We start from the raw sequence: 25000 nt of genomic DNA on the forward strand, positions 1-25000 counted from the left end.
TTCATCTTATTGTATGGTGTCTGTTCGCCCTATGGTATGGTGTCTCTCCGCCCTATTGTATGGGGTCTCTTTCTCCTATTGTATGATGTCTCTTCATCCTATTGTATGGAGTCTCTTCATCCTATTGTATGATGTCTTTTCATCCTATTGTAAGATGTCTCTTCATCATATTGTATGGTGTCTCTTTATCCGGTTGTATGGTGTGTTTTCATACTATTGAATGTTAACCTCTTTGCAAAAGAAAAAAAAAAAGTAGTATCCCCTCACAATTATTTAAGAATTGGTTTCGAAAACGGAAAGAGATTACACACATAAACTAGACAAAATCATCATCCACGTGTGGTCACTGGGGATCAGTCTTCAAGCAAAGCCCCTACTTGCATGCAAATCCGGGAAGTCTACGGTTACCGCGTCCTGATTTCATGAATTGTCAGTTCTGAGTCGCCAAATGGATCGATTGATATATTGATCCAAAAGGCGGCGGTCTTGAGAAACATGTTACCGTACTTATTTCTAGAAGGAAAAAAACACTTATGGATGGCAACTGATGGAATCACAGACACAACACACACACATGACCTTACTCAACAACTTTCTCGCACATTATGTTCAAGCCTTTTTCTACCTCCTTGCACCGTATTTTCTTCTTTATGATAGAAGTATTTCGGAGTCTAGAAAAAAAAAACACTCATGTTAACCTGAAGATATTCGAAGTATTTCCCTCTGAGGTGAACAAGCTGGACAAGGTACATAAAGTTGTGCAAAACATTTTCGTCACAACTTTAGACAAGAAACGTTGCATAAATCCAACGTACGGTTTGTATGAGAGCTTTTTCGTTTATCCAGTGAATTTAAGGGTTTTGTAAGTGTGCCTATTATGTTTAAGAGAAATTAATTATTATTTATCCCTCTTTTACGACCGCCTCCGGTATCGGTGTCTGTAATTTTCCCCTTTTCTAAAAGTTCCTACAGACTTTGTAGATGCTTTGTAGATGGAAATAGTATTACATAACAACCCATCTTCAAAAATAATATATATGTATGTATGTATGTATGTATGTATGTATGTATGTATGTATGTATGTATGTATGTATATTATGATATATATATATATATATATACATATATTATATATAGATATATATATATATATATATATATATATATATAATGAATCTTTTTACTGGAACACAACTGTATAATATGAAGATAAAAGGAGAATAAAACACTATTTGAACGTTCAAATACCGTTTTATGGTTTTTTTATCGCCACACACACACACACATATATATATATGTATAACTGAATCACGAAAGTTAGGAACGTGATAAATCCATAAATAAAGATATATGCCACGAAGGAAAATAAACAACGGAGTTTCCGCGAGACCTTTCGACGTTCAAACGTCCTTTACTAAGCAGATGAACTGACATACATGAGGAAAAGGACAAAACAAGAAGATTCGTATAACTGACAGAAGGGATTATAAAGAGATTAGTACTTAGAATCCGACTCCTGGAAGATGAGTAACCTTCCCAAACAAGCATAAACAATGGGTGCAATTAAAAGTTTAAGACAATCATCTCAGATACAAGGACAAGACAAGTAAAGGATTATAGGTGACAGCTATTCAGAACTTTGATCAACAAAACCATATTCACAATACAAATTCACAATACATGTTAGACATACATTACAACGAAGATAACTCTAAGGCAACTAATTTTTATTTAAGTCTGTAATTATATCTTTGAGGTCATTCTTAAACATGTTACAAATACAAGGGTCTAAATGAAAAAGGCCACGACTAACATTGAAATTACAATGAAAAGTAAGTTGTATTAAAGCAGATTCTAAAAGATTTCGTGATAAGGCATCTCTTGACCTTGCAATTACTGAACTACCACCCCAATTTATTCGGTGGTTGTTTTCACTTAAATGAATGAATATTGTATTAGATGTTTGCCCAGTTTTTACAGAATATTTATGCTGGCTTAGCCTTTCTTCTAGGCCCTTGCTAGACTGTCCGAGATAAAATGAGGGACAATCCATACATGGAATTTTATATATTATGTTGTTGTATTCTCTGGGCCTTCGTGGCATATATCTTTATATATATATATATATATATATATATATATATATATATATATATATATAGATATATATATATATATATATATATATATATATATATATATATATATATATATATATATATATATATATATATACACACACACAATAAGCTTGCGAAATTTTTTTTTATATAAGACACATTCAAATAGCTTTTCAGGAAATTACAAAATTGAAAAAAGATAATATCATTTAATTACATTGCTTGCAAATTTGATAGTTAGGGTAGAACCTTCAAAGTAGCTGAAATCCTAAACCATATGGGGTCGCCTTTCTAGTTACGGGGACTCAAACAATTATTTCCACCCTCTTCCACTCATTGAACAACGCTTTCTCTCGCCGGACGCTTATGATCAAACTAGTTAAGAAAATCGATATATAAAGAGAGGATAATTACATTTCCGTGCAAATACTATGGACCCCTGGTCCCTTCAATTTTCAAAAGGTTTTACCGAATCTAGTGATTCTGTTTCCCAAAGAACATTCAAAATTTAAGTACTCTGACAGCCATTATATTGCCAGTGGATCCTTGCAAGAAGGATGGTCACGGTTATAGAATTCATTAATTTGCATAAAAATATTCATATGTTTAAGATGCATATCTAAGAGAACAGAGAGAGAGAGAGAGAGAGAGATAGAGAGAGAGAGAGAGAGAGAGAGAAAGAGAGAACAATACCGGACGGATGGAATATAACATACGTGTGAAAATAACAAGGAAGACCTACAATGACTCCGTGGGCAGTAAGAGAACAACTGAAAGTCAGGAATGATAACAGAACTCTGTTGACCTGAGCAGCGAATTAAGCACATGGCACTGAACTTACTGTGCCAGTCACAAGAAGGGTGCAATCGGGCACTGGCCTAGCAGACTCATCCCCAACCCCCTTAAAGAATGACTGAGAACCTTAAGGAGGATATAGGAAAAGATCCATGTGTGTGTATAAATATATATATAAATATGTGTATATATATGAATTTATATACACACACACACACACACACACACACACACACACACATATATATATATATATATATATATATATATATATATATATATATATATACAAAATGACCAGGTAACATATATATACATATATATATATATATATATATATATATATATATATATATATATATATATATATATATATATATATATATATATATATATATATATATTTATATATATATATCCACGACCACCAACTGAAACAGACTAGACGATTTCAAACTATCCAACATTGTATTCCGTTAACCTTTTAAGGGAGTGGGGTTAGTTTTAAACTTGGCTGACAGGTTCAAAGGAACTTTCAGAGATCCATGACGAATTAACCCAACCATCACTGGAGTAGAAAATTTGCGCGCTTTGGGGCGTGGGCGGTGCTAGGGAGGGGTGAAGGCGTGGTGGCGGGCGGGCGTGGGTATCCAATACGGTCTATTATCTTTGTTTCGACGAGATAAAAGGATAATGTCAAATGGAAGGGAACTGGTAAATGCACGGAATGAAAATATATCTCATCTCTCTTTTTTGTTGCTTATACATTATTCTATACCCAACATTTTATCTAAATTATTTAGCGCTTTAATGCAACATTATTCCTTTGCACTTCCTTGTTCCAGTAAATGTCAGAAGAATATAAAGTTAGAATTGAAAAGTTACGTCATCAAAGATGTCTCTCTCTCTTCTTTATTGTTCTAATGTTACTCTATATTTAACCATTTGTCAAAATCATTTTGCGTTTAAATACATTATTCCTTCGCACTTCTTTTTTCCATTAAATGCCAAAAGAATTCTAAGCTACTTCGGTGAACAGAGTCATTGAAAAATGCATTTCTCCGGAACTGAAAGTTACTTCATGCAACGCAGTAAATGTAAAATGCAATTCTCTTTCTGCTATTTCATGCCAGACATTTGCTGCTTAAGATTAATTCCTAATTAGAAACACTTAGTGAAACATTTCCTCCTCTTCTTTGTTTTCACGACGGGAAGAGGTAATGCCGAATGACAGGTGTATTATTAATGCATTCGTTATATACTGAAAAGGTCTTTGCTTTCTTTCTTGTCTTGTGTTTTCCATGGGATGATGTTTTTGTTTGAGAGTCATTATTGTACGGAATAACGTAATTCCCGCTATTTTCTTTATGCAATCTTCGTCATTATTTTCCTGCATTTATGCTTCTACATTGTTGCTGAAAAGCCATTTTTAGTTTCCCCTAAAAGAAAACTGATGAGATGGCTATTTGTCTGTCCGTCTGCACTTTCTCTCTCCGCCCTCAGATCTTGAAAACTACTGTGGCTAGAAGGATGCAAATTGGTATGGTAATCATCCACCCTCCAATCATCACACGTACCAAATCGCAGCCCTCTAGCCTCAAAAGTTTTTTTTATTATATACAAGGTTAAGGTTAGCCAAGGATCGTGCGTCTGGCACCGCTTTCCGGAGGCGTCACCGACACTACTTCACATGACTGCATCTGAGTAGCAACTGAGAGCTGGCAGGTCGTAGCTGAGAGTTTCATACTGCAGCACACCGAGAGGCTGGTATTCATACAGTATTATACGCAGTACAGAAAACTCGACTGCGCCGAAGAAAGTACGGCGCATTAGTTACTTGTTTTCTTCAAGAACAATTGCATCCCTTTGCCAAACACACCCATCACAACGACACAAGATTCTTATATACATCGCATAAAAAAGAACAAATTCCTTTCTCTGGACCACAGCTCAACCTTTCCGCCTATACACTCAGTCGAGTAACGCATTATCATACGGCACTTGAACCCAGCAACCCGCGCCATCACAAATTTTCATTTCATTCCAGTCGGGAAAAAAAGGGAGGGGGAGGGGATGGTGGGGGGGGGGGGGGGGGGGGGGTGTTTCGGGATTCTCATCTCATTCCGCGCCTCATTTGCCCGTCTCGTTTTGCCTGATAGTATCAATTGAAAAGTCGTAACGGGAGTTTCTCTCTCTCTCTCTCTCTCTCTCTCTCTCTCTCTCTCTCTCTCTCTCTCTGCAGGGTTAAATGCTCTTGTAATGAATTGAGTCAAAAGGGACATGTAAACTTTTTCAGGTCATGGCAATTGTAGTTTTCAATCTCTCTCTCTCTCTCTCTCTCTCTCTCTCTCTCTCTCTCTCTCTCTCTCGTCTCACTCTTAATTTTTTATAATGTCCGTTAAGGACCGAAGATGAAGCAGTGAACTATTTCTCTTAATGAAAGCACTCAAGGATTTTTTTCTCTATAAGATTCTGTCTTCGCTTTTAAAAAATGGGTATAAAAAATTCTTCTGAATAGTACTCGATCAGAGAATTAAAATAATTTTCTATTTCTCTAGTATTTTGCAAAAAAATAAAGATTCACAAGATAAGATTAAGTGTAAAGAAGTTACGATCCTATGCACGTTCCTGGTCAGCATTTGTTCCGTCGTTGATGCATCTACGCTTCTAAAGTATTTTTCTTTTATTTCCTTCTAGTAATCCGCTGATTATTGTTTATTCATTAATCAATTTTCAGATTTTTTTCTTTTTTATGTGAATGTTTTGTCAAATATTTTCAATATCGAAAGGATTCACTACTTACTACTTTCACATATAATATATATATATGTATATATATATAGATATATTTTTATATTTATGTATATAATATATATATATATATATATATATATATATATATATCTATATATATATATAGATATATATTATTATATATATATTAAATTTTCATATGGCCTCCAAAAAGTGAAAATACGAACATCTTATTTTCATCGTTTATCAGAATTCTGTAACATCTGAGGAATTTATGACGTTCATTGTTATGACATACACGTTCAGTACCTTTCTAATAAATTTCGGCATCAGGGGCGGGGGGTAACCCACATCAAAAGAGGTTCTATTAGAGCCGTTTACTAAAGGATTGGAGATTCCAGTCTGGCGAGATGAATCCAGATATCAACTTAATTGGCATAGCAACGTTTTCCATCGCAATGGTTATTATTGTTCTTTCTACGGATTTCATCAGTAATTCAAATCTCTGAAACGGCTATAGAAGTCAGTTATCTTGCTAATATAACAATGAAAGAAACTCTGACGTTTAGTTTTGTTTATTATAACATAAGCATGTAATGCATTAATAAATAAAAAATAAAAAGATAATTCAGTAAGATAAATATACAATTATTTAATATAAATAAATTAATAAATAAATATTTCAATATGTGAAAAATAAATAAATAAAAGCAATACAGCCCCACCCCTGCCTTGCAATGACAAAAAGAATCCGACCAAAATAATGTCAAAAAAGTAAGGATGAAATAAATAAATATATAACAATGTGAAGCCCAAAATAATACAAATAAATTAAGCAATAAAACAAATACAAACTGCATATAAAAGCAACGAAGCCCCTCGGCGCCTTGCAACAACGAAAACGAATTCGCTCCCCTCAAAAAAAAAAAAAAAAAAAAAACTTTCAGCCATCAAAAACATCTCATCACTGTAATTGAAGAGCCGCTCGCCACAACCGCAAGTGCCAACAAGTGGCGGCATTCCATCGGAAACTAAGCATCTTTCAGGTGGCCACAATGACGGGGAGCGTCCCCCCCCCCCCCCCCCCCCCCCCTCCGCCCCCCCCCCCCCCCCCCCCCCCCCCCCCCCCCCCCCCCCCCCCCCCCCATTCCGCGCCCGAGAGAATATATAGATTTCCGCATATCAGAAGCTTCAAGCGATGTACCGCCGACCGCGCCACGGCCATCAAATTTGCATGAAAGGTCATTAATTCCGCAGAGATTACATTTCCATCAAATTACTTCAGCGAACACGCAGTTTCACAACCGCTGTCCTCCTCACCGCCCCCCAACCCCTCCGCCCGGGGAAAAGAGGAGGAGGAAGAGGAAGAGGAGGAGGAGGAGGAGGAGGAGAGACAACCCATCCCCCCACCCGTCCCGTGGTGGAGACGGTCGGATGCTGTTATGTATATAATATATTCGCGTGCGCCTGTTTGTACGCTAAAAGGCTGTTTGCTGCTTGTCGCATTTGATTGCTCGTCTTCGTAAGAACTTCCGACAACGTGGCGGGACGTTTGTGCTCCACCCTTGTTTGTTGTTTGTTTGAGTCTTGATCCTCAACTCAGAGAAGTTTGACTCGGGTTATGTAATCGTCCGTTTGTTTGTCTGTCTGTCTGTTGTGCGAGTCTTCATAATTACCTCCGCTGACAACGAAGTTTGGCGGAAGTTATATGTATTCGACTCTGCTCCATTGTTTAAATGTCTGGTGTGAATAAATGGTGTGAATATCTGTTCTATTGTTTAAACGTATGCTATAATTGCATTACATTGTTTAAATGTATATTTAATATGTCTGCTGTACTGTTTAAATGTATGTTTAATATTTCTTATATTGTTTAAATACATACTTTAAATATCTGTTATAATGATCAAATGTATGTTTTAAATGTCTGTTATATTGGTTTAATGTGTCCCAAATGTTTGCTACATTGTAAGTTTACTATCCAAATATCTCTTGTATTGTTTAAATTCATGTTTTAAATGTTAGTAACATTGTTTAAATTAATTTTTAAATGTTAGTATCACTGTTTAAATTCATGTTTTTTAAATATCTCTAAATTGTTTGAATTTGTTTTAAAGGTCTTCTATACTGTTTCATTGCATTTTTCAAAAGTATGTTATATTGTTTAAATGTACGTTTTCTTGTTTATTTATTTATCTCGGTTGAAAGTTTTCATTTCACCGCAGCAAAAAAAAAAAAAAAAAAAAAAGAGCAAACAAAACAAAAGGTGCAGAAAACAATTATTTTCCCGAAACATTTCCCAATGTACTGACTGACACTAACGTTGAAAACAAATTAAATTTGAAACAGATAAAATAGGTCCAGTCCCTAGACGTCTTTTACAAGAACCTAATTTAAATACGCATACATATCAGTTTGTTCACTCGGGAAAAGCCAAATGGAAAGGTCGGGGCAAATGAACACATGATCTCTCAGGGGGAAGAAAATAATCTAAATACGATACCTTTGACAAAGCATTTCATTTCACCACAAACAAAACCTTTTTTTTTTTTTATAAATTCTTTGGAGCGTTTATCCCCACCCCCCACCATACCCCCCACCCCTTCTCTCTCTCTCTCTCATCTCGTCTCTCCTCTCATCTCTCGTCTCATCTCTCTCTCTCTCTCTCTTTAAAATTTGAATCTTTCGAAAAATTGAGCGTGAAAGTACTTATGACCTCTTCTCTCTCTCTCTCTCTCTCTCTCTCTCTCTCTCTCTCTCTCTCTCAATCTCTCTCTCTTTAAAATTTTATATCTCGAAAAATTAAGCGTTAAAGTACTTATGATTCTCTCTCTCTCTCTCTCTCTCTCTCTCTCTCTCTCTCTCTCTCTCTCTTCCTTGAAGCTTTGTTTCTTTTTGACAAGCAGGTATTGGAATCACTACTGTCTGTAATGATAAAATCCCCCCCCTCTCTCTCTCTCTCTCTCTCTCTCTCTCTCTCTCTCTCTCTCTCTCTCTCTCTCTCACTCTGTGTTTATATATATATATATATATATATATATATATATATATATATATATATATATATATATACTATATATATATATATATATATAATATATATATATATATATATATATATATATATATATATATATATATATATATATATATATATATATATATAAGTCATATCACATTACCGTGATTCATACATACATCGAGCTACAATGTCCTTTAATATCTAATTCGCTCTACCTCGGAATTAATATATTTTCATATTTGCTTAACCGAAGGGAAATTTATTTATCGATAATAGATTTGCCTGTACCTGGGCGCGAACGCAGGAGACATTCAAATCCAGGCACGTCAGTGAAGCTCCTCCACCCCACCACCACGCGGTGGTGGGGTGGCAGAGCTTCACTGACGTGCCTGGTATTTGAATGTCTCCTGCGTTCGCGCCCAGGTACAGGCAAATCTATTATCGTGAAAAAAATTCCCCTTCGTTAAGCATATATGAAATATATTAACCTCCGAGTAGAGCGAATTAGATATCAAAGGACATTGTAGTTCGAGTATATATATATATATATTATATATATATATATATATATATATATATATATATCCTTGCCATTACCCTTGATGCCAAAGTGCTTTTAACAAGCCACAAGTCTGGCACGACTAAGCTTCTTAAGATCCGAGACCCACCCTGCAACTTAGAATGTTGTTATTGCGATTATGTTCCCCGTAATCTGTCTGTTGCACACAGACATTGATGCACATAACTTGGAAGCTATAAGTATTTATTGCCCGTATTAAAAATATTATCATGCAGCTTTATTAGCTGTGAATAGCTTACTTCATTTCCCTTATTTATTCGTTTTTTATTACAGTACTTGGTTGTCTGGTTTAGGTCAAGACGGCCTTATGTCATTACGGGTCTCTGATCAACGTTCTGCTTCTTTGTTTGTTTGTTTTTTTAGTACTGCCTTAGGGCCCCTGTGAATGTCATGAAGTGGCTAGATGTTGGTACAGATAGGAATATAATTTGGGGGGATAGGAGGTTCTTTTAGATGGAGGGAGGGTGGATTGCTTACCTGGTTGTAGGTTTTGGTTGTTTATTCATTTCAATTAAGGTGAAATGATCATTTATCTTGCCTACAATAATGTGCAGTATTCTTGCATTATTAATGATTATTATTATTATTATTATTATTATTATTATTATTATTATTATTATTATTATTATTATTATTATTATTATCTTCACGAAATGAAGATGGGCATTGCTGCCCAAAACATGTTTACGCCACACTGGACATAATTCATTAATGGCCTTCCTGAGCCATGACAAACCCTCCTTGTCATATAATACAAGTTGGGTCTTTCGAGAAACACGGGAAAAAAACGAATTCCACATTCTGGCTCTAGGCCACCTCCAACGAGCAGACGTCTTCGCCGGTTATATAGTAGAATTCATTTAAAGCCGTTTATATTCTTTCGTAATTCAGCAGCTTCTCCCGCGATATCCCGAAAAAAACTTAATGATTCAGCTACAATGAAAATATTTAATGACTTTGTCTAATGTAATTAAAAAAAGTCATAAACAGATTCTATGCTACCACAACCAAGCAAAAGTCTCCAAATTTAGTGCTATAGTAGATTCACAACAACCATTCTGATGCCTAGGCCAGTCCCTTACGACGCTCCTGACTGGCTATTGATAAGCCAACCACAGGGCTGGGAAATCTCAGTCTCTCTCTCGAGTGTTCATAAGCAGGATGTATGTTCCACTTCTCCTGAGGGATACTTTTGAAAGACGTATCCCTCGGGAGTGGTGGAACATATATCCTGCTTATGTGAGCTCTCCCGAGAGACTGACAGTTTCCAGCCCAATGATTGGCTTATCAACAGCCAACCAGGAATGTCGTAAGGGACTGGCCTAGACATCAGATGCATGGCTGATGTGAATTTACTATAGTATTCTGAACACTTCCCCAAGCAAAAGCCTTCAATATTGACAGAGCCATTTTGAACACTTCCTTCCTAAGCAAAACTCTTCAATTTAAAGGCAAATATTTTGAGCTCTTCGTTCCCAAACAAAAGACTGCTGTATTAAGGCAAATATTTTCAACGCTTTTTCCCCAATCGGGCAACTTGCTACTCCTAAACAAAGATATACTTAACTTTTCCTCTTACAAGGGAAGCAATCCTTTCTCGCAACCGAGGAAAAGTCCTTAATTTTAATTTTTCCAAACTAGGCAACTGGTTCGGTGCTACTCCTTAACAAAGATATACTAAACTTTTCCTCCTACAAGGGAAGCAATCTTTTTTCGAGAAAAAGTCCTTAATTTTAATTTTTCCAAACCAGGCAACTGGTTCATTGCTACTCCTAAACAAAGATATACTTAACTTGTCCTCTTACAAGGGAAGCAATCCTTTTTCGAGAAAAAGTCCTTAATTTTAATTTTTCCAAACAAGGCAATGATTTCACCTCTCTTTCTCTCTCGTGTCCTTCCAGATTCCGCAGATCAGCTACGCCTCCACCTCCACCGAGCTCTCGGACAAATCTCGGTTCGAGTACTTCAGCCGCGTCGTTCCGCCGGACAACTTCCAGGCGATGGCCATGGTGGAAATGGTACGCGCCCTCGACTGGCAGTACGTTTCCACGCTGGCTGACGAAGGGGACTATGGTGAAAAGGTAAATAGAATATGTGTGTGTGTGTGTGTGTGTTTGTGTGTGTGTATATAGTGCGCTTCTCCGAGTAGCGGAAAGAAACTGTCACGAATTTTAAGAGATCAGAAAGCGGATGTAAAGGCAAATATGGAGGAATGGAACAAAATAATTTTGTAATTTTGTAATTTATTTTTTACATATAAGTGGAGGAAGCAACCTGTCACAAATCTGACTTTTACGAGACCAGAAAGGAGATCTAAAGTAGTGGTTCACATTAGGCGACAAAGGCAAATATATATTACAAAATGCGTTTGTATTTCTTTTTCTTTTATGTACAAGTAGCGGGAAAAACTTGCTACAAATACAAATTTGACTCCGTAGGGATTAGAACGGGGATTCAAAGTAGGTTAGTATAGTTAGCAATGCTGGCTCATCTTAGGCGACAAGAGGTAAGAGAAACCTGTCACAAATTTGACTTTTGAGAGACTGGAAAGAGGATATCAAGCAGGCTTGTATTGTTAGAAACAGAGTGAAATAAAAACTACGCCTGTGATTCAAGCAACTATATCAGGACGGTTGGTACAAATGAGACAAATAGTTTCCCATTTACCATAAGGTTCATTCTCCAGGAATGGAACTTCAGGATTTGCATTATTCATTTGCAGGATTCGATTGTCTAAAGTGACTTACCAAACATCGACTGCATATCCTTTATAGTTAGCATCATGTCTACCAAGGTTGAGACACTGAAGAATATATATATATATTTTTTTTGTTCGTTTTAAGAATGAAAAGTAGTATTTTATGAAAAACGCGTTTTCGATTATTAGAGGTAAATCATCTGGTTCCACTACATACTTTATCCCTTAAAGACAAAACAGAAAAAAAATATTAGTAACGGGAAGTACGTAAACTAGAGACGCCCAAGTAGTATCAAGCATTCAAAAAGAAAGTAAATATGAAAACAGATACATAAATTAGAAAAACAATATATATATAATATATATATATATATATATATAATATATATATATATATATATATATATATATATATATATATACATAATACCTAATATATATGAGTCCTATCACATACCGTGATTCATATATACGCATTAAGTTACAATGTTCTTTAATATATATTCTCTCTACCTCGGAATTAATATATTTTCATATATAACCGTAGGGGATTTTTTTTTCAGTCGACTAAAAAATCCATTTCGGTTAACATATATGAAAATATCGAGGTAGAGTGAATGGTAATAAAGGACATCTGTAGCCCAATTCATATATATATATATATATATATATATATATATATATATATATATATATATATATATATATATTCACTCACGGATGCAATCTTCGTAACGAACTTCTACCCAGACGTTGTGACGTGTGAAGGAAATTCATTTCCGGTCTCGCGTGCAAAGAAGTTTAGTTTTGACAGCGAACGCTTCTTCTGAAAGCCCTTAATATCCCCCCCCCCCCCCCCCCGCCCCCCGCATATTGCAGTTCAGTCCCCTGGAATACGCCCCACTGGACAGTCGTTCTACTTTTTATTTTTATTTATTTATTTTTTTTTGCTAGGATTTGTATTTGCTTAGTAAATAAACTAGCAGTTCTTACAATGCGATATTACTACTACTTACAATAATAATAATAATAATAATAATAATAATAATAATAATAAATATAATAATAATAATAATAATAATAATAATAATAATATAATAATAATTGGTCTTTGCCATTATTATTGATAACAATATCCAGTTCACTTTAGAGAAAAGTAACAATAATAAACTGCCCTTTTTAGACATACTCATAGAAAGAAAAGAAACAAACAGGATATGAACTTCAGCACATATAGAAAGCCCACACATACAAACTCATATATTCATTTATTCTCTTCTCATAGTCATGATGATAAAAATAGGGGGGTTCTAACAGGTTTATTTCTTAGGGCAATGAGAACGTGTGACCCTTGCAAGATAGAGCAAGAAATAAATTACATCGATAAAAGCTTCGATGCATTAGCATACCCGGAATGGTTCCGAAAAAGGGCACTCAACAAAGCTAGAAAAATTTTTACAAGAGAATGTTAGAGTACATGGAATAAAGAAAACAAGAAAATAGTTGCCCTCCTTTTATGCCTAAAATGAAACAAATCACTTCAAAAATGAAAGAAAGTCAATATAAATTTGTATATACCTTTGATAATACCGTAAAAAACAAAGTATGTAAAAATAAATTGGAAGGAGAAGACAGTAATACAGATGATGTAACGGGGGTATACATAATCAATTGCAATTATTGTGGAGACAGATATGTGGGGGAATAAGGTAGGGGAATAAGGACTAGAGTCCAAGAACATAGAAGGGCTGTACAGCTTAACTCTCAGGGGAGTGCTATAGCTAGACATTGTTGGGAAAATGACCATAGGATGGATTTCAAAAACAGTAGGCTTATATACAAAAGCAACAAAATTAGTCACAAGAGGGTAGTAGAAGGTGCACTTATCAGAGAGATTAAAGTAATTGAAGGAAACAAAGGTTTTACCTCAGAAGATCCCATAAGCCGAGCTTTGATATTAAAAGAAGCTAAGATTGACCCTGCTGACCTGGAGATTAGGTTTCCTGCCCAACAGACTTTTGGTGACCACACCCTTACCACAAGGGTGAATCCCATTGACCATCAGCTCAGGATATCAGAGCGACAAGAGGGATTGGCAACTCCTTCAAGGAATAAAACAGAACAGCCATCACATAAATGACAGCTCAACGAGAAGAAGTTCCAGAAGACTGCTGGGCCTTGACCCAGGCTAACATCCCAAACATCTCTTGAGAATGGGCCACAGAAGGGCCTGAAAGTACTCGAGTGTGGAGTAAAACTAAATGTAAATACTTAGAAGTAAACAAGTTACAAAGTGATTTTGTGGGTTTCTTTTTCAATCTTATTATTATTATTATTGTCATTGTTACTATCATGGCAGCAGCAATAATAATTTTCACACAATTAGCATTGGACCACTAACACTACTGCTACTACTACTACTACTACTATTACTACTACTACTACTACTACTACTACTACTAATAATAATAATAATAATAATAATAATAATAATAATAATAATAATAATAATAATAATAATAATAATAATAATAATAATAATAATAATAGACAAAATGGTAATGAAGAACAGTAGGAGAAGGAAAACCAACCTAAGCATGGCATGGATAGACTATAAGAAAGCCTTCGACATGATACCACACACATGGCTAATAGAATGCCTGAAAAATATATGGGGCAGAGGAAAAACACCATCAGCTTCCTCAAAATACAATGGCGCAACTGGAAATACAATACTTACAAGCTCTGGAATAAGACTAGCAGAGGTTAATATCAGGAGAGGGATCTTCCAGGGAGACACTGTCCCCACTACTCTTCGTAGTAGCCATGATTCCCATGACAAAAGTACTACAGAAGATGGATGCCGGGTACCAACTCAAGAAAAGAGGCAACAGAATCAACCATCTGATGTTCATGGACGACATCAAGCTGTATGGTAAGAGCATCAATGAAATAGATACCTAATCCAGACTGTAAGGATTGTATCTGGGGACATCAGGATGGAGTTTGGAATAGAAAATGCGCCTTAGTCAAACATGCAAAAAGGCAAAGTAACGAGAACTGAAGGGATAAAGCTACCAGATGGGAGCAACATCAAACACATAGATGAGACAGGATACAAATACCTGGGAATAATGGAAGGAGGGGTATATAAAACACCAAGAGATGCAAGGGACACCGATCAGGAAAGAATATAATGCATGATGACTCAAGGCGATACTCAAGTCAAAACTCAACGCCGGGAAATATGATAAAGCCTATAAACACATGGGCAGTGCCAGTAATCAGATACAAGCGCAGGAATAGTGGAATGGACGAAGGCAGAACTCCGCAGCATAAATCAGAAAACCAGGAAACATATGACAATACACAAAGCACTACACCCAAGAGCAAATACGGAAAGACTGTACATAACACGAAAGAAAGGAGGGAGAGGAACTACTAAGTATAGAGGACTGCGTCAACACCGAGAAACAGAGCATCGGGGGCAATATCTGAAACCAGTGAAGACGAGTGGCTAAAGAGTGCATGGGAAGAATGGACTAATAAAAGTAGACGAAGACCCAGAAATATACAGAGACAGGAGAATGACAGACAGAACAGAGGACTGGCACAACAAACCAATGCACGGACAATACATGAGACAGACTAAAGAACTAGCCAGCGATGACACATGGCAATGGCTACAGAGGGGAGAGCTAAGAAGGAAACTGAAGGAATGATAACAGGTCGGCACAAGATCAGGCCCTAAGAACCAGATATGTTCAAAGAACGATAGATGGAATAACATCTCTCCTATATGTAGGAAGTGCAATACGAAAAAATGAAACCATAAACCACATAGCAAGCGAATGCCCGGCACTTGCACAGAACCAGTACAAAAGAGGCATGATTCAGTGTTAAAAGAAAACCCTCCACTGGAGCCTATGCAAGAAACATCAGCTACCTTGCAGTAATAAGTGGTACGAGCACCAACCTGAGGGAGTGATAGAAAACGATCACGCAAAGATCCTCTGGGACTATGGTATCAGGACGGATAGGGTGATACGTGCAAACAGACCAGACGTGACGTTGATTGACAAAGTCAAGAAGAAAGTATCACTCATTGATGTCGCGATACCATGGGACACCAGAGTTGAAGAGAAAGAGAGGGAAAAAATGGATAAGTATCAAGATCTGAAAATAGAAATTAAGAAGGATATGGGATATGCCAGTGGAAATCGTACCACTAATCATAGGAGCACTAGGCACGATCCCAAGATCCCTGAAAAGGAATCTAGAAAAACTAGAGGCTGAAGTAGCTCCGGGCCTCATGCAGAAGAGTGTGATCCTAGAAACGGCACACATAGTAAGAAAAGTGATGGACTCCTAAGGAGGCAGGATGTAACCCGGAACCCCGCACTATAAATATCACCCAGTCGAATTAGAGGACTGTGATAGAGCAAAAAAAAAAAAAAATAATAATAATAATGATAAAAATGATTACAAAAGTTTAGCATTATTATTATTATTATTATTATTATTATTATTATTATTATTATTATTATTATTATTCATTATTATTATATAAAAGCAGCAACACTAATATTACTTATGATGATAATAATAATAATAATAAATTTCAATCATTACCGTAATGAAAACAAAATTAAGAATAACAGCAACCGGCAGCAATACAAAGGCGGCACCGCCCATAAAATCCCGTCCTGGCTATTAACGCCGCCTACAAAGCGTCGTCCACCCGGGGAAATGAGAAGAATCCCATTACCCTGAGGCAGATAAGACGCCCGGTAAGGGTGGGATCTCTCTCTCTCTCTCTCTCTCTCTCTCTCTCTCTCTCTCTCTCTCTCTTCCACTTGATCTCTCTCTCTCTCTCTTTCTATCTCTCCCAGTCCATCTCATTCTCTTCCTCATTATCTCCCTCAACTCTCTCTCTCTCTCTCTCTCTCTCTCTCTCTCTCTCCAACGAGCCCCGAAACAAGCGATTAACTCCGGTGCCCATTAGACCTCGCACCTAAAACACCATTCAAGAAGACATTCATTCTCGGCCTTCCACCCGAAATGTACGATGCGTTTCTTTCCCGCGCTTTCCCGCGTGTATGTGTGTGTGCGCGCGTTTATGACTGACCCGAGATCGATCCCGCGGGAGGTGGGACGACTTGGGTCCATTTCCGGAGATGGCCTTTGTGTCTCCTGTAAATCTTTATGAAGTTTCGATTCGGCTCTTTTACTTTGTTGAGCGAATTATATTGTCTACATACATACATACATACATACATATACATACATATATATATATGTATATGTATATGTTTTTGTATGTATATAGTCATACATAAGCACATACATACATACATATACTATATATATATAATATATATATATATATATATATATATGTGTGTGTGTGTGTATATATATATATATATAAAATTGTATATTTATATGTATGTATGATATGCATGTATGTGCGTATGTATGCCTATATAAATACAAAAACCAAGAATGAACCAATGAAGGGATATGCATCAACGAGGTATCATTTAGCGTTAAATATCTTTTTCAAGGCTACACGCATTCCTGTAAGACGCATACGGTCTTTACAGACTGACAAAATCAAATAAAAAAAAGGTGAGGGACATTGATTAACGCTTCTGACGATTTAGATTAAAATTACAGTACAAGCATTGAATAGGAAAATGTTACGTCTGATGAATATTTTATCTTTATACTGACTCAACCATTTCGGAAAGCGTTTGGATGCTAGACAACACTGGCATGAGCTGATGACAGGTAGGTTGCCATAGTACGAAAATGAAACATCCATACTCTTCGGCCTCTGTTATGGTTTGTATTAGAAATTTACTCGTAACCTCAATCCCATGTATCGGTCAAGGTATGAAGATTTATGATCCAAGCAATAACACGAACGGATCAGTTAAGGATGAGAGAGAGAGAGAGAGAGAGAGAGAGAGAGAGAGAGAGAGAGAGGATTCCTTTACTTTCAGTCTGTGTATTAGTCTAATACCAGTAATGTCGGCAACAGATCAGTTCCATATTACGGTAAACAGAGAGAGAGACCAAGGAGCAGAGAGACGAGAAGAGAGAGATCGAGATGATTAAGATGAAGAGAGAGAGAGAGAGAGAGAGAGTTATTCCCTTTGCCTGCAATTCCTGAATACTCTCATCTGGGGACGAAGACCGGCCAACACCTGAGCAATATTAAGAATAGGGAAGAGAGAGAGAGAGAGAGAGAGAGAGAGAGAGAGAGAGAGAGAGAGAGCAATTAATTTTCTTGCTGCTAATTCGAGCATATTTATTAGAGCATTAAGACCTACCAACACCTGAGCATCATCAAGAAAAGATCAGGTAAGGATCAGCGTAAAACAGACAGACAGACAGACAGACAGACAGAGAGGATATATGATAAACGCAGGAATAAGAATAATAGCGAAAGCAGTTAAACCGAATACTCTTGTATAACAAAAAGAAGAAAGAACACTTTCATCGCGTTACGCATTACATTTTCTCACATCCTTTATCAAGGTTAATTGAATTATTCGTTTTATTAGTTTCTGTGAAAGAAAACGGAGATGGCTTTCCGTCTTTGCACCCCCCACCCCCCACCCCCCCGGGCCCACCTTCCCCGCCACATTTTTCTATCCGCCCTCAGATCTTAAAAAACTGCTGAGGCTAGAGGGCTGCAAATTGGCTTGTTGATCATCCACCCTTCAATCATCAAACATGCCAAATTGCAGCCCTCTAGCCTCAGTAGTTTTAACTACAATCGTGCGTCTGGCACCACTATAGGTACCAACAACACAGGCCACCACCGGGCTGTGGCTGAAAGTTTCATGTTCTGCGGCTGAGAATTTCATGGGTCGTGGGTGAGAGTTTCATACAGTATTATATGCTGCACAGAAAACTCGATTGCGCTGAAGAAACTTCGGCGTGTTATTCACTAGTTTAATTATTCACTATATTCAACTTATTTCCATTATTTACTATATTTACAATTATTTTAATATATTTTAATTTTTTTAATTATTCATATACTGTATTTTCATTATTTTTTACTGTATTTTCATTATTTACTATATTTAATTTGTTTACATTATTTACTGTATTTTCACTATTTATTATATTCAACTTGTTTACATTGTTTACTATTTTCATTATTTACTATATTCAACTTGTTTACATTATATACTATATTCAACGCTCTTACAAGAACCTTAACACAAAATTATCCGAAATCATTTACAAAACAACGACGCCTGTTTATTGTCTCATTTAACCTTTTCATAATAGTTTCCCAGTGGCAGCATCTATACAGAAACAAGGGTGCCTCGTCGTTTCCAGCATGAGCAATGCAAGTTTCCTTTGCAACCAACGGCTCTTTTCATTACGGTCTCTCGGAGAACCGATGTCCTGTTCAACACCTCGGCCACGTTCAAACACCATCAGCGTGCCTTGAATTCAAATGGTGAATGAACCTTGAGAATTATTAACGTTACGCCGGGTGAAATCTCTCTCTCTCTCTCTCTCTCTCTCTCTCTCTCTCTCGGGAGCGTATGATTGCCACCAGAAAGCTGTCAAACGGTATGACTTGCGTTCATACACCTAAGCCGTTATATTATGGTAAAATGATTCTCTCTCTCTCTCTCTCTCTCTCTCTCTCTCTCTCTCTCTCTCTCTCTCTCTCTCTCTTGGGTGTATATGATAGCCAACAGAAAACTGTCAAACGGCATGAACCGAATTCAAAGACCTAAGCTATCTGGTACATCCTGGTAAACTCTCTCTCTCTCTCTCTCTCTCTCTCTCTCTCTCTCTCTCTCTCTCTCTCTCTCTCTCTCTTGGGTGTATATGATAGTCAACAGAAGTCTGTCAATCGGTATAAACTGAGTTCAAAGATCTAAGCTATCAATATATCCTGGTAAACTCTCAAACACCTCAGCTAACTGTTAAATCCCAGCAAAAACAAACTCTCTCTCTCTCTCTCTCTCTCTCTCTCTCTCTCTCTCTCTCTCTCCTCTCTCTCTCTCAAACTATAAAATCTGGGAAATTACGACGCAGTTTCAAAAATTATTTACCAAAATGACCCAGGTAATGAGTCAATTTGGGTAACTGATACTTCCACTCCGCTGTCTTTTGACATTTATGGGGTCATTGAACTATAATGCAGAGCTGCACTTTAACGAAGCGACCCGCTGTTTTCATTAGTAATCTCCGTCGGTGCTCATAAATATGTCTGTGCCCCGTAGGGAAGAGTGGAAGCGCCCCCCCCCCCTCCCCCCCACCAAAAAAAAAAAAAATATTGCTCACAAGTTATTATATTCAGCATAATACACGCATGCGGTGCAGTCACACACAAACTCTAATAATATATATACTATATACACAAACATACATAAAACATACAAAAACATATATATATATATATATATATATATATATATATATATATATATATATATATATATATATATATATATATATATATATATATATATAGGCAGTTTCCCGGTTTATGACGGGAATTCCGTTCTTGAGACACGTCGTAAGCCGAAAATCGTCCTAATGCAGAGCATCATCGAAAATCTTCAAAATCTTTTTAGAGTCATGATAATTTTTTATGAATATAATTTAAAGTGGCATAAACCTTGGAACTGCCTGTATAATATAATTAAAGTATATATATATATATACACATATATATATATATATATATATATATATATATACTATATATATATATATATATGTATATATATACTATATAATATATATATATATATATATATATATATATATATATATATATATATATGAATTAACAGAAGTGTTTTACACATTCTTATTCAAAGGGTAATAAACCTTAACAATGCAAGTTCCCATAGATAGTTCAATCAACTGTAGGGGCCAATAACCAATGTATTTTACATTCATCATTGTAATTGTCATGCCTTTTTCCAAAAATGCTTCTCTTGCTTAAACACTAACTCAAAAATATTTCTCCCCTCTGTAGTGGGGAAGTGTAAAAGAAATTTTTTTTTTTTTTTTTTTTTTTTTTGCAAGGATTTCCAGGGGTAAGAATATCTTGTTACAGCCACTGTCAAAATGGTGTTAGCAATTTTTACCCATAAGACAAAGTTTCTTTTCTCGTTCTTCATAAAAATTTGTTTTGCAGCGGAAAGAAAGTTTTCATCAGGTGAGTATGGCTCTTTTAATATGAAAAAAAAAATTATACATTTCAACCCTGAAAAAGTTTTTTGTTTTGAAAAGTCCTTTAATTTTGTTACAAACTTTTATTCCAAAAATATACTTAACATAAAATAATATCAAACATTTCATCCATAAGAAAATGTTTTATTTTCAAAATTCCTTTACTTTTGTCATAAAATTATATTCCAAAAACCAATTTAATGCAAAAACATGTTAAACATTTTATCCCTAAGAAAATGTTTTGTTTTGAAAATTCCTTTAATTTTGTTACAAACTTTTATTCCAAAACCAAATTCGCAGTTGCTGTAGAAATGTTTTTACAGACATCTATTCCAAGATAAATACGTCTTTTTAATTTTTTTTAATTACTTTACAAAACACAAGCATTTAGCCGCAGACGTCATCAATTCTTTATGAAGAATATATTTTGCGACTCATAAATATATCAAGAGTTTTACTGTGAGTTGTAGACTGAAAAAGTTACAGAAATTTAATTTACCTGTAAAAATTATTTCTTATTTAATACAGAATTTCCTGCAATCTTTCAGGCCTTCTAAAAACAGACTTTTCAGTGATTATCAAATAAATTCCCACATGACGTTACCAAAAAAAAATTTAAATATATATACAACTATATATGTATATATATATATATATATATATATATATATATATATATATATATAATATATAATCAAATTAGTTCCTACAAAAATACTGGAAAACAAGAGACTGTCGTTGCTTTACTTCAGACGAGAAATTTTCATTTTTTTTATTTCATGAAACATATTTTTCATTAAAATTAAATTAAAATATATTTTTTCATTAAAATTAAGATATATTTTCATTAAAATTAAAATATATTTTTCATTAAAATTAAAATAATGTCATGAAAATTTTTTACCGCTGCAGCAAGGATATTTTGGTGATTACTACACGAAAATATTTTGCATAAAAATAAAGAATAAAATTTTTACAGTGAGAGAGAAATAACACCCCCACTTCTACATCGCAGAAAATAAAAATAATAGAAAAAGTAAAAGAGCGCCGCGCAATGAACAACCCAGCAAGTCGCATTCCGTGCCTAATTAACATTAGCGGAGCGGTAGAAAACTGGACGAAATCGTGGTCCAAATAAATGAGCGAAGGACGAGACCCGCCGAAGAAGTCTTTCACCGTCCCACGATCTTGGCCTTAAAAAAAGAAAAAAAAAAAAAAGAAGCTGGCCACGAAATCCTCAAGATTTTCGCCATTAAAAGAATGAAAGCACGATGGGGGTGAGGGAGGGGTCCAGCGGGCATAGGGGGGGGGAGATAGGATGAAGGATAAGAGGAGGAGGAGATGAGATAGGATGAAGAATAAGAGTAGTGGGGGGAAGAGGAGGGGATAAGATGAAGGATAAGAGGTGGAAGAGGAGAAGAGTGAGGAGGAAGAGGAGGAGATAGGATGAAGGATAAGAGGAGGAGGAGAAGAGCGAAGAGGAGGAGGAGGAGATAGGATGAAGGATAAGAGGAGGAGGAGATGAGATAGGATGAAGAAAAAGAGTAGTGGGGGAGGAGGAGGAGGAGATAGGATGAAAATAAGAGGTGGAAGAGGAGAAGAGAGAGGAGGAAGAGGAGGAAATAGGATGAAGGATAAGAGGAGGAGGAGAAGAGCGAAGAGGAGGAGGAGGAGATAGGGTGAAGGATAAGAGGAGGAGGAGATGAGATAGGATGAAGAATAAGAGTTGTGGGGGGAGGAGGAGGGGATAGGATGAAGGATAAGAGGTGGAAGAAGAGAAGAGAGAGGAGGCAGAGGAGGAGATAGGGTGAATAAGAGGAGGAGGAGGAGAAGAGCGAAGAGGAGGAGGAGGAGATAGGATGAAGGATAAGAGGAGGAGGAGAAGAGAGAAGAGGAAATGGAGGAGATAGGATGAGGGATAAGAGCAGCGGCATGAGGAGAAGAGGTAGGAAGGCGAGGGAGAGAAGGACGGGGAGATAGGATGACGAATGAGGACAGTGGCAGAATGGAGGTGAGGTAGGAAGAAGGTGGAGAAGTAGGAAGAAGAAGGGGGAGGAGGAGGAGGAGAAGAAGATGGGGAGGAAGGGTATGTATGGAACAATAGGAGAAAGATGGACCAGAGGAGAATGGAGAGGAAGCTGGGCAAAATGCCAAGGAAGGATAATAGGAGGAGAGGAGAGGGAAGAGGAAAGAAATAGAAGGAGTAACAGGAGATGGCGGTGGAGGATGAAAACGTATTGAAATGCAAAAGGATACCCGGAAGAACAGGCATAAGGGCAGAAGGCGATAATGAGATAGATAGGATGTGGTACAGAAGGAGGAAGCAGGTGGTTGGTGAGGGAGGGGGGGGGGGAGGGGGGCTGTTTATAAGTAGGATAACGACGAGAACAACTGCAACTGAAGGACCTCTCAAGCACGAGTCTTGGCTTAAGCTAGTCTTAACTCGACGGCCATCCTGGTTTGGGATGCACTCAAGGACACGAGACGAGTCCCTCAGGAGAGGAGGCGAAGACAGACAGAATAAGAAGAAGAAGAAGAAAAAAAAACTCCCTAAGGAGAGAGAGAGAGAGAGAGAAAAGACAGGCAGAATAAAGAACAAAAGCAAATGGAAACTAGCGATGAATTTTGCAAAAGGAAATTTTTGGACAGAAACTTTTAAACGTCGTTCACGGAAAAGTTCGACGAATTGTGCAGCAAAGTTGTAGGATAAATATTTAAACTAGGGAAAAAAGATAATAAATATTTAGACTAGAAATAAAATGAGGATAAGTATGTAGACTAGAAAAAAATGAGAAAATGAGAGACTGCAGAGAATTTTACAGCTTGAATGATAACAATCATGTTAATGAGAACAAAAGAAAAATTTCAACATAGTTTTTGGAAATTTACACAGAAAAAAATTTGAACTTGGACTAAATTGACGATTATTTTTTGAAGAAAAGTTCAGAGTAAAACACTGAAACAAACCTAAATGAAAACCTTCCATATTTTTCATATTCGTGTTAGAGAATAACCCTTAAAAAGAATAATCTTCTGAAAAGAAAATTGTGAATAAAAAAGCACATTCACAAATGTTTGTAAAATGGAAACAATTCAACGGGAAACAATAGCCACTCGTATTCATTTAGAATAAACTTAACCTTTATACTTTCCCAAAGGTAAAAAATACAAGTTCACAGATAAGTAATTATTGCAATTAAGAAAAGTTCTTCATTTTAACTACAAACGTTCCTATAAAAATGAAAAAGGATTGATAACAACGGAAGACAAATGTGCAAATGCAACAACCATCAATATTCAAGGGTATGCAAATTAGCATCAGATAACAGTGCAGGCATAATCGAGGTCAGTGGATTGCAATGCGAAAATTATTGAGATGTTGCACACGCAAGTTCAGATTACCTTGACATGAATATGATTAAATTCGGTACGATGATTCATTTTGCACCAAGATAACTGCTGACATGACATGAATCAGCCGGTTATCATTGGCGTACAGACGCATGCGCAGAACACAGAAATTTTGCATGCGTACATGTGAGTGCAACACTCAAAAACTATACAGACATACGCACATGCACACGCCGTCTCGACCATCTCGTGACTTACTGTCCATTTTAACGGTATAAGAACACCTTCTAACAACAACAACAACAACAACAACAACAACAACAATAATAATAATAATAGTAATAATAATAATAATAATAATAATAATAATAATAATAATAATAATAATAAATTTCATAAAGCAGTAACAATATATAAGCAAACTCATATAAACAAAAAGTAGATTATGAATAAA

General features: G+C 36.2%; 1 protein-coding gene across 3 annotated transcripts in view; it reads left to right on the forward strand.

Moving 5' to 3' along the window:
• Positions 1 to 25000, forward strand: part of LOC135200337 (metabotropic glutamate receptor 8-like) — an 809057-nt gene that overhangs the window by 435117 nt on the left and 348940 nt on the right. For all 3 annotated transcript variants that reach the window (XM_064228906.1, XM_064228907.1, XM_064228908.1), the window contains exon 3: positions 11174 to 11353. In XM_064228906.1, the coding sequence (XP_064084976.1) occupies positions 11174 to 11353 (180 nt within the window). The remainder of the gene's footprint in view (positions 1 to 11173; positions 11354 to 25000) is intronic.

The sequence above is a fragment of the Macrobrachium nipponense genome, chromosome 26, assembly GCF_015104395.2.
Source record: "Macrobrachium nipponense isolate FS-2020 chromosome 26, ASM1510439v2, whole genome shotgun sequence".
NCBI classification, from domain to species: domain Eukaryota; kingdom Metazoa; phylum Arthropoda; class Malacostraca; order Decapoda; family Palaemonidae; genus Macrobrachium; species Macrobrachium nipponense.